Source organism: Cheilinus undulatus, linkage group 4, assembly GCF_018320785.1.
Source record: "Cheilinus undulatus linkage group 4, ASM1832078v1, whole genome shotgun sequence".
NCBI lineage: Eukaryota > Metazoa > Chordata > Actinopteri > Labriformes > Labridae > Cheilinus > Cheilinus undulatus.
This window is the reverse complement of record NC_054868.1, coordinates 10,522,615-10,534,794: the sequence shown is the minus strand read 5'-3', so window position 1 is coordinate 10,534,794 and position 12,180 is coordinate 10,522,615. Positions and strand designations below refer to the sequence as shown.

The 12,180-nt window shown below is 40.2% G+C and overlaps 1 protein-coding gene across 1 annotated transcript in view; it reads left to right on the top strand.

Annotated features, from left to right (window-relative positions):
- rptor (regulatory associated protein of MTOR, complex 1) overlaps positions 1-12,180 on the top strand; it is a 323,903-nt gene that overhangs the window by 244,485 nt on the left and 67,238 nt on the right. The window contains exon 18 of the mRNA XM_041784862.1: positions 11,182-11,300. Coding sequence (XP_041640796.1) covers positions 11,182-11,300 — 119 coding nt within the window. The remainder of the gene's footprint in view (positions 1-11,181; positions 11,301-12,180) is intronic.

Genomic DNA, 12,180 nt, shown 5'->3' with positions numbered 1-12,180 from the left:
CTGCAGTCTGGTGTGTGGACAAACAGATCAGCCTGAGGAGCTCACTCTCAGGTGTGTTGTGGTTATATTTAAAGTAAAAACCTTACAAGCATATAACCTTGCAAAGCAGATGGATACACCTGTTTCCATGTTTCTCATTGGCGAATCCATCTTGCAACGCTTCCATCTGAACCATTTGGGCCCGGTTAGAAAGTGACAGGACCAATCAGCGACAAGGGGCAGTACTTTCGGACGTGGTGGAGTCGTGTATGCAAGCAGCAACAAGAGGCTGGTGCAGTTATGGTCGAAGAGATTAGCATGGATGCTTCTAAAGTGCCAGGTTTTCTTGGTTAAAAGAAGAACAAAGAGCAGCATTGAGTTGTTTTCTTTGCAAAAATGACAAAAGTCGTGTACTGACATGTCTACAGTCACCATGGTTCGCGTTATGCAGCTGTCTATGGAGTTTACTCCTTGGTAGCAGCTACGTCACCTGTTTTATTGCTCTGATTGGCCTGTAAAGATGTGACAGACCGAACGTTCATCCAATCACCCTCCGAGTTTTTTTCAAAGGCCCTGCCCTTTCCCAAACACCGTCTATCTGGCGTGTCAGGTTAACAAGCATCTATACTAAGTCCAACACCACCAAAGAGAATTCCTTCTGCTTTGGCACTAATGTTAGCCTCCAGTGTGAGTAAATGGGGTTTAAAATGCATTGAGCCACAGATAATGTTTGTTATAGTTACACTGGCACCAAGCTCACCTGTTTTTATCTTATATAATGGTGAATTAGCCAGCATTAGCATTTAATGTAGAGTCTCTTACAATGTGTTGAATGTGTTAGAAAACATTCTTTGCTGGTTCATGTTATATGGGCATACAAGTTGCATTTATCTATGCTAATTAGGAGAAATGGGCCTCCAGCTTCTGATCAACTGGCATTCATCAACTTAAGAACACAGGTGCAAACAATTCAGCCGTTTAAGAATGTGCAGGTAGGTTTATTTTAGAAACTTTCTTAAGAACAATTTCAGAAAAATCTTGGTAAGAAATCAGTGAATGAGGCCCAGTCTTGTCTCGTCTTATCTTATTTCAGGCAAGCACATCTTAACAATTACATCCCATCAAATGATGCTTTCAGTACAGGATCTCTGCCAAGCAACGCTACTTGCTGCATTTGCACTGCAATGAAACAGGAATCATGTTTGATCCTCTATAATGACATCATTAATAAGGTTTTTAGAGAAAGCATATCTCGGTAGACAAACAGCCCCTATCAATTGTGTTCTCACTACTGCACAGAGCTGCATGGCAGCACATCTCAGTGGTAGCACTTTTCAACAGAACACCGGCATTCTTCTTTAATCAGACCTAACCTTTTTGTCTGCCAGCTGAGCTTGGCTACCATGAAACAGCAAAGCTTAGAAATAAATATTTGATGAAAAATAGAACAATAAAAGCGCCCCTGTTCTGCACTTGTTCTTATTACCCTTTTACCCAACAAATTTAGCATTCAGTGTTCAGTTAAACCTTCTCCAAGCTGCATGTTGGCTCCTTATGCTGGCTTGAGGTCCCCATGTAAACATGCTAAAAGACATATTGGCCCTTTGCCCACTAAGCTGTGTACCCTCTCAATGCTGAAATGAGTCCCAGTCTCCCAGCGTGCTTGTTTGTAACTCCCAGCTCGCAGCAGCTGCATGTATAAACAAGCAGGTCAGATTAGAAAGGCGGAGGCTGGGAGCAAAAACTCAGTACGAGGAAAAGGCAGCAATATGAACTTGAGTGCACATTATTGTCAAATAAGATGTTCTGTGGGCATCAACACTCTGCTGTCACTTAGATGTTGATGTCTATCTCAGCTGAGACTTCACTTGTCTTTTTAACTTTTTTGTTGTTTACTTATTTGCTTCTATCTGTTGTTTGTTTGAAGTTGTTTTTATAAAAACCCTGTGGGCTTTGTTTTTCATCTCGCCTGAAAAATACATTAACTTGTTCCTTTTTTTTCTTATGCTGCAGCTCAGCATAAATTCCTTTTTTATTACATTTTAGTTCTGCAAAGAAAGAGGGGTTGAGAGATTCAGTGGCCTGCGTAGAAGAGGGTAGCAGTAATGAAGGAATTCAAACCATAAATGCTAAATGCAGCAGCTGCTGGGCACTGGAATACTAGATACTGAGGCTGTGTGGGAGTCAGAGTGGAGCTGCAGTAGGGATTCATTGATTCACATTTTTATGTGTTCATTATTTTCTCTTGTTTTTTCTCTTTTACACTAATTTGTACAAATCCTCCTACAGTGTAACAGCAACACCAGCAACTTCCTCCAAGGCTTGAACTGAATAGAAAACCAAATTATAAGCTCTTATTAGCTGAGCTTTAAAGTTTGGTTTTCATCATTAATATCATGAAGAAGTCAACACAAATAACAATAATAATTAATATATTTGTCATTAGCATGGAATTGATTGACATGCTAACAAGTTACTGTCAATATCTGTAACACAGTAGTCATCCCACTCAAACTTTACAAACACTATAGACTAGATAACCTCTACTGGACTGGCTGGACTTGTGAGCTTTAACTGTTTTGTTTTTGTTTCCTTTTTACAAACCCTTTGAGTACTAAATTGAGCTGAACTAAAACAAAAATGAATTTATCTGAATGAACTGTTTTTGAGTTATTTCTTTGTTATGAATGGAAATGTTGAGTGGATTTGAACTTGTGTTTGAATGTCACTCTGTCCTCATTCTACAGCCTAATTTATTGCCCAGGATACGTCACAGGATACGTCACAGTAGCAGAATGAAATATGTGACATGACCTTTAAGCACGCAACATGTTTAAAAGCCTAGCAGTCCACACCACTGCAACCTGTCCAACACTCTTTTTCAAAGCACCTCTCTGAATTTACAATGACTTGTTTCCTGAAGCACTGTGCAATAAATCTGTCTTAACTGTGAAGACAGTATTTTTTCCAGCATCATGCTGGAAGCTGACCCAGAATGTGCATGCGTTCTAGCATCTCTTCAAGCACACATGCGCATTCTGGGACCGCTTCCAGCACGAATGCAGAAGTGCCTTTTTTCAGTGCATTTCTCCCACATGAGAATAGAAACATGAAGTCAGTTTTATGTTTAGTAAATACGCTTTATGAGGTGCCATTTTTATAGAACAAAGTTGTTTATTCCAGTGGCTCTCAACTCGTGGGTCAGAACCCAGAAGTGGGTCCCAGAGAAGTTTTCAGTGGATCGCAACTCAGCGTTTCAACAACAACTATCGGACATTTGCTTTAACATTATTTTGCTGCATTGACAGTAGCAAAACATATAAATCTGATATTCTGTGATACATTGATACACAAGTCTGCGCTAAACGGGAGAGAGGACACATTTTTATTTCCAGACCTGACCCAAAACCGAGACAGTAGAAACCAAGCCAACAGTAAACCTGACTAATTATTACCTCGTTATTAAAAACTGGTAGACATGTGATTAGACCCTAGAAACGACCGCACAAAGACTTTAAACCACTTACACAAAGACAAATAAGAGAAAGTATCAAAATGAAAGCTGCGTACTTTTCCTTACACACGCAGTCAGTCACACAATATACGCCCACGTTACACTCATCAACAACAACAGTTAGCTTCATATCAGCACCATAAGCCTGTTAGCTCATTGGCCGCTAAGTTCTTTGTAGCTTACAACAGCCAAATACTGTCCTCCCCCTTCAACAACGAAGCATCCAAACACATAACAAACGTGCTCTGTTAACTGGACACTGTATTAGAACTCTATATTTCAAATGAAAAATGAGTCTTACCGTCAGCTGCTAATATCAGTCCTCATGATGATATCACTGTAGCCTCCAATAAAGCAGTAAATCCAACCATCCTGGTTTATTTGGACTAGTCCCGAAAAGATTAACAGATCTGGTCCAGTCCTCCTCTCATTGACGGCTTATCCAAGACTACTTCTGCTAATTAGCCAGTGTAGGCCTCTCTCTCTCTGCTGCTGCATCGGTGTTCACAATGCTCAGCTGTACAGTTCCCTTTGATTCAGCCTCTTCATTACTCACAACGATGACATACTCAAAATCCCTCCATACCACTGATGATATTAAGCCTTTGGTTAACCAGGAAAACACCACTTAGATTAAAATTCTGCTTTACGCGAAAGCTCTGGTCAAACTTTCCCTGCAGAGCATAGACTATTGCAGAGTCTCCGGCAGTAATGAGCAGGCACAGCAGAGAGATAGATTGGCTTTGACGTAATTGGGCATACATAATTAGCCATGTGCTCGCCGTCTGAGGTGATAAACAACCCCAGCACCGCAGGACAGGAGATGTAGTAAGATTAGGCAACTTTCAGTTTATAGTAACGCATTCTCGCAACATATCTTCTAGGTAACACAAAATATAATATGCAAGTATTCAGTATTTACTTATCTGGTCATTTGCATGTTTTCTGCCGGACATTTTAAACGGTTATATTTTTATCTGCGGGACTTCTGCCCTTTTTACCAGCTAATGACCGGCAATTACCGGCTAACGGAAACTCAGTCTTAACTATGTGTTTGAAAAAAGATGGTGGCAAAAGTCCTCAAGTCCTTATTGGACATGCATCGATACCTTTAAGTCTACCCTGTTTTACTGTGAAACTGGGTAAATTTAAATGTTTGATAAATATTTCAAATAATGTGTCCCCGCTTCTTGCAGTAAATGGCTACTGTTCCCATGATAAAGAAGTAATTTCACAAGTTCTTTGGCAAATTGGCAAAAAATTGACATAATGATGGGGAAAGAGGGTATAAAATTTGTCAGCTTTATCCCTTTTCTTTTTTATATTGGGTTTTTTGGTCTGTTCATGCTCCAAACTGTAACATATTCATTTAACTAAACATGCGTTATCGTAGATTTTTTGGAAACTTGGGTCGCAATCTGTTGTCAGACAGACTGATGGGTCCTGAGACCAGACCAGCTGAGAACCACTGCTCTATTAAATAAAAGAGGTTGGCAGGCTGGATTAAGAAAAGAGTCCCGTGCAGGGCTCTACCCTGACCTCCTTTGCCTTGTTCTATGAGAGATTTTTCTCATCATCATTTTCAGGTTTGTTTTTGAGATCCCAGCTTTATATGCCCTGTTTTTACCAAGTATTGTTTTGCTCAGGGAGGTCAAAGTCAGGGCAGTACTTGGGGTCGGCCCTGCCTGTATAACACCAAGCAACTGTTGTTCATCCTCATGTAATTTTCTATTTCACTCATAGTTGTAGCCTTGGAAAAAAATCAAGAGATTTGTTCTTAGGGAGTTATGATTTTCTGCCATCAAAGGTGTGAGTTTGGTGAGTCAGAGAGTAGTTATATAAGAGACAAAATTGTAAAGCCCTTTGGATAAAAGAAAGATGTAAATCCAGAGATAAAAGTGCCTAACATTTGCTGAAACTGCATTGACATTTATATTTTGTCACATCAAGGGCTTTGATTCTCTTCTACCTGTGTCGGTGCCTTTGAGGCGCTTCTCCATTTAAGGAAAATCACAGACATGAATTTGAGGTGCTTACGCTGCTTACATCTCCCTGTGAAACACATTTAAAATGTGCCTCACAGAGTTTTTTCCCTGCTTTCAAATGTTCTGATGCATTTTTTATGAGTGCAACATTAACAGCCTCCAAAACATCACTCTGTAGTGTTGAAAGTTTTAATGTTGTCTGCCAGAATTGAGGATGGAGCCATAAACAGTGAAGCACAGGTTCATTTGCCTAATAATTAACATATTTACTATGATACATCCATTTCTTTAGCAGGAGTCAAGTGTCAAGTCAGGACGAGTCACTGGTGCAGCTTTGAGTCTGTGAGTAATGTCAGCCGTCAGACTCTCTCATGTGGACGATGGAGAGGCTCTGCAGCTGTTATTCATGTGCTCTGAAATGTAGTGCTGCGGTTAAATAAGAGAGGAACCATATTTCACATTTATCAACTGGCTGTTTACTGGAGCAGGTAGCGTACCGGCTAGCCGCTGCTAATCATTTCCTGCCCCTCAGGCTACTCTATAATCACCTCTTTTACTCCCTCACTCGCTCCCTGCTCCTCACCTACTCCTGCCCTCTCTGTTTTTTTCATCCCTCTCCTCTTCATTCTTCTCCACTTTCCTTTTTCAGTCCTATTCCTCTATCTTCATTTACCTTTCTGACCCATCTCTTCCATATTTTACAGCTCTTTGGCTTCTCAAATACATCAGCTTACCCTTCCTCCTTTCCTTTGCTTCTCTCTGCTCATCGCCTTTTCAAGAGTCCTTCTTGTTCTGTATCTTATACATCTTTTCCCCCAAGCTCTAGCTCTCTATCCTCCTTCCTTTCTTGGAATCCAGCCTCATTGCTCTCCCCTCTTTGAAGCAAGGAACCATTGAACCATCTTGGCTTTTTTAGTCATTCCTTGGGCTTCATATCACCCTTAGGATTTTCCAGCCCCAGGCCTTGGCCTGTAAGCCTCATGGAAAAGTAAAGCAAGGGAATAGGAAGCAAAGAGCTGTGATACAAAGAAGAAGGAGGTCATCCTCACAGGTCTAGAGGCAGGGAATTCGCTTTTCTACCACAACTGAGCTACCAGAACTGAAAATGTGGCATTTTGAGTCGATGACATTGAATAGCTTTGCTTAAGTGAGCACCGTTTTGTTCAAGAGTTGGCCGTTGTTTCTACTTCAAAGTTTCATTTTCTTCTATTGGTAATCCTGTGGGTATTTCAAAGTTAACTGCAGCCTTTTCTACCTAAATATGTTTGCAAGGCATCCCTGAATGATGACTAACTGCTGTGACATCACTGTGGCACACTTGGATGCGGGGAGCATGTTCTTGGGCCTTGTGCCAGAGCAGGACGATCCTGGGTGCAGTGAGGCATCGCCCAGTGCAGCGAAACTGGTGTTTGAAAGTAGAATAGCATGGCTTGGTTTGGATCAGTGCTGCCAAAAGTCATAGTAGAAAATCTTCAAGTGGCTTAACCTGAGGAAGAGATAACCTGACACACCAGATGGATTTGCCAGATGGAGTTGTTTTTGTAAAGAAAACAACTCAATGCTGTTCTTTGTTTTTCTTTTAATGAAAAAATGTAAAGTTCTGATAAAACTGGCACTTCAGCAGCATCCACACTAATCTCTTCCACCGTAACTGCACTGGCCTCTTGTCGCTGCTTGCTTACGTCAGGACCTTGCTGCGCCCGAAAGTACTGCCCCTTACTCCTGACTGGTCCTGTCACTTTCTAACCAGGCCCAAACGGTTCAGACGAGAGCTTTGCAAGATGGATTGTTCAATGAGAAACACAGAAACAGGCGTATCCATCTCCATCTGCTTTGCAAGGTTAAGGAAGACAGATATTAGATTGAAGCTGACTTATGTCTGTGTATTCATATTTGCATGGTGGTGCAGAATCTGTAGACATTAGGCAAGTTTCAACTTCATAGCATCTGAAAGTTAATGATTCTGAACACACTGGCTGAATCAGAAATCTCTACACCACCTGGTTATCATCTGACCTTTTTTATTTAACCTTTTTTTTTTTACTTCTTTGAACAGATATTCTCCAATAAGTGGTGGCAACAATCAGGTTGGAGATGTCTTTGTTTCAGACTCTGTTCCTGTGCTGCACGTTCCCTCTGAGGCTGTACAGAAAAACAGTAGCTTGGTCCAGATAACTTCACATGAGGCTAAATCTTGGTTTAATGAGACTTAATGTGTCCAGAGATTGGTAGATGACAGAGAAAGGGACATTAAAGTTGTTTTTACACAGGCACTCCCAAAATTGTCTGGAAATGTTCAGGCTGACTTCTGAATAGTGACAGTATTTGGCTTTATATTGAGCTTATGTGTAGTTGAACATTGTTAGAGTATCACAAGAGTGGAAAATTGCATACTGGAGTGCAGAAGCAGTTTAGTTACATGCATGCAGATTGCATCTTTTTTTATTTTCTGCTATATAGTGTATCTTCCCATGCTGGCTGTAGAACATATAAAATCATCATTACTCCCTCCTGTCTGCTTACATGAGGTGGGTTTTCTTGAATATTTCAGGCCTTGTTCTCTCATTAGCTCATGTTGACCTTAAGCCAAGCAAAGGAGTAATAAAAATCAGCTGTTTGCATTTACAGCTCACTCTGAAAATTTCAGAAAATTTTCAGGAGCTTTGTGGATATGTGAATCACGGCTAAGGAAGTCTTAACTTTCATAACCAAGATAGCTAGGGGATAAGGGGAGTAACAATGAAAATAAAACCAGAGGAAAATGAGGAGGAATGATTTGTAAGAAAAAGGGTTGCGGTCACCAGCCAAGACAAGATTTTTTTCGCATAGTTTGACATGGTGCCATCACAAAAGACAAAAAAAGAAAATTGTGTAGTCTGATCTGGCCATGAGAAAACACCAAGACCTTGATAAGAAGAACATAGGAAGGTGCACAAATGTAGCTCGATGTCAACACGCATGCAGCCAATCAGCCCCCTCTCTCCCTTTTTATACATTTGCCCTGATTGCTTAGTTGGTGCAGGAAAGCTCAATCACCTGCAAAGAGAGAGCAGCACAAAGAAGATGCAAGAAGATCTAAAAAGTTAAGAGTACAAACTGATGAGCAAAACTAATGAACACCCTTATCACCCTTGTTAAGAACAAAACATTAGAGTAGTAAAAGCAGAACTAAACCGCATAAGCAGCAACATTTGTATTCATGACAGAAATGAGGCTCTGGTGGATGAAGAGAGCCAGCTGAGTGTGTATGTTTGGATGTGTTGATTAATGATGAACATTACCTGACATCAGAGGTCATTTTCCCTCTGCTACCTCAGGAGCAGGAGAAGAAAATGACCGGGGCCAGTAGCGTGGTGCTAATGAGATGATTGTGCATAACCACTTAGCTTTTAGCTCTGCTGTGTTAATGAACCTTGATGGGAGCGGTGGGAGTTAAGCAGGAGAGGGAAGAATGTGCCAGTGTTTGGATTCAGCCATTGTTTATTTAAGTGTATTTTTTTTTCTTTTTTTTAACCTTGAATAAATAAAGGATTATTTCATATTTTTATTTGTTCAACCACAGGCTGAATAAACATGGACGTAGACTCAGTGTGGTTTTTGAAGAGTAGTCTGATGGCTGTCACTATCAGAAATGCCATCTCAGAGTTACTTAAAACTTAGCCACAGGCAAAAAGGATGAGCTTAAGAGAGCCTGCCAGTGAGATCCACCGACCCCCTGGTTATTATCAATGTGGATTTTTTAAAAATTATTTTCTGATTTAATTCAAACTAATTCCCAGGTCACAGTGGATTCCCTGTTTTTTTATAAAGAGGGGCTTATTTCAGGATCTGCTCCCGTCTGCTGTTAAGAGCCCTACATTATCATCTGATATTAAACACCACTATGTTCAAAATGATACAGCTTTAATATTTAACATTTTCATCAGCTGATACAACAATGTAAATACACAAAAGAAAACCTCAAACAAAAATAACATTAGTTTATGGTACATTTATTTTAGTATGAATTAAACGTGTGGGCTGAAGCCAGCTAATTTAATATCTAACTTAATACAGTTAATCTCATTGGTGATAACCAGTGTTGGGGTAGTTACTCAGAAGAGTAATCTATTACACTTACAAGTTACTTTAAAAAGAAGTAACACATTACTCAAAGCCAAATGTAGCTAGCTACATGACTAGTTAAGTTACTTTTGCATTACTTTTTGAGATCTTTAACTTAATTGCCAATAAAAATGCAATGCTGAACCTCTTATTTTCCCACTTCTTGTGATATAATGTAATGGTACTATTTCATGCATTAAAAGACGTAGGGATACTTGAGTGATGTCAGCACAAGAAGTGATGCTACAGGACTGGACTTTGTGAAATGAGAAGTTTGTCACTACTCGAGTTTGTCATTTGCTAAGTCAAGTCGTGTTGATGAAGGTAACTAAAAATAGGCGTTGCCTCCTGATAATTCTAATCAAAAAGTTTGTTTGTGACGACAGCGCCCCTAATGGCTATAGTTTGTAGGTGTTCAGACAGTTTGGTCTGTTTGACCAAGAGCTTTGTGAATGCAAACCAAACCGAAGGAAAGTGCAACAATGATGCAATTTCCGTTCCAAAACGGGCCGAGTCTCCCAGACTATCAGGTGTGAAAACGACCTTAGCATGCTGCCTTTGAAGGTGTTTGGAAAGATTTAATACACTTAACAGCAGTGGGGAGGTGTTTCTGGATTGGGCAGTCTACACTTCAACATCACATTGTTGTTCTTTGATGAAACAAATCCAATGTAGTGTTCATATCTCCATGCATTTAAAGATGCTCGCTCTACTGTTTCCTTCTCCCTCCTCCATCAACTTGAGCTAAACTGTCAGTCACCTGAATCAGTGAGTGTCAGTAAGAGTGGCACTTTTTTCATGCTCCTGTTTTAAAGTTAGTTGACAGATTTACAGAAATGCAGGTAAAAGGATTATTATTTTACCATTTTATTGTCCTTCGAGTACTGGCTGTTAGATCCCTAAAGTGATGATCAGTTGTTGTCTGCTGCTGTTCCAGATTTTTTAACTCAGGGTGGTGGTGCTTTATATGAGTCCAGGCTTCCAACTGGCTCCTGAAGGATGCTACTTTCATTTAGCAGAGTTAATTAAAATAAATCACCCCAGTACAAAGCGTGCCATTAAAGAAATTAGTTATTCACATCAAAAACCAGTATTTGATCCAGTCAGTAGATGTGTTTGTCTCTGCTGTATAAATGGGCATTGCTAGATGGGTGTTACTAGGACTTTTTGGGCCTCTGCAGCAAGCCTCATGTGAACACTCAGAGAACTGTAGTCTTTTGCTCCTCTCTGTTGTCTTCACTCTTACACACTGGAGGCTGCTGCTTTTTTTTTTTTTTTTAACAATAAAGTCAAGTATGATCTCTTCAATGTTTCCTACAAATTCATTTTAAAAACTGAAGCAATCAGAAATAGAGATATTTGTTGGATGAACAAAAACTGACCTTATGGCAGCTGGATTTTAGTTTTGGTAGTTCCCAGAAAAGTGAAAGTTTTTACACCCTTTCGTATGCGTTTCTTCTTCTAATGCGGTCAAATCCACTTTAAATATTGTGATGTTAATATTAAGGCACTTTACATATTGAGCGTTACCCAACAGTAAATTTTCAGTTGCTAATATTTTTGTTTTTGTTTTGATTTCTTACCTTTTCTTTTTTTCAGGTGTGTCCTTCAACAGTGTGTACACTCAGATCTGGAGAGTGCTTCTACATCTCGCCGCAGACCCTTTCCCTGAAGTATCAGATCTGGCCATGAAGGTCCTCAACAGCATAGCATACAAGGTAAATTAATGCGTTCAAGACGTCAAAGCTATTTAACCACATGGTACAAGAGGAGTTTAGGTATTTTTAATCAGCATTTGTAAGCTTGTTTTTTTCTTTAAGTGGAGGCTAAAGATACCGAGGACATTTAAAAAACGAGGAGCTATTATTTCATGAGCGTAGCATAAAGGGGTCATCATAATGAGTTCTGGTCTCTATCTGTATCATGTTTTTTTTTAAGCATGTGATTATGTCGTGACAAAAGATCAGCACACACCCCACCCTCCCAGTGGCATTTTCTTTCCTTTAAAATGCCATTACTTTAGAGCAAATGCAATTAAAACCCAATGAGTCCCTCAGGCTTGGCAGAGCAGAGCGAGGCAAAGAGGCAGTTGTAACTTAAGGAGCCATTATAACCGCTGAAATCCGCCATGCTTCCAAACCCGGAGGAAGATTTCCTCTTGTTTCATGTGACCAACTCCAACCGTACCCTCAGTTTCCTTTGAAAAAGCAGCGTCCCCCCCCCCCCCCCCCCCCCCAAACTCCCTAACACTGCAGTTAAAGGCACCAGGGCTTGATTTACAATGTAACTCAATGGACTTCTTATCTTCCAGCACATGCACAGCAAAGCCTGTGTGGCACTGCAGCACTTTTCTGTATCATTACTTCCTGCAAATGCAGAGAACTGAGTAGAACTAAGGAAATATGGTGTCATATTTTATAGAAATTCCCAGTGTGATAACAAGCATACTGGAACAAAAAACATTCTTATAAGTGCTTAAGTCTCAGACAGTAGGCTGGATGTAAAACTGTTCAATCAAACATGGCACCTAGTCCTCTCAGCAGTCTTTAGAGTAAGAGTGTAACGGTTCAGAGGTCATGGTTTGGTTTAAACCTCTGT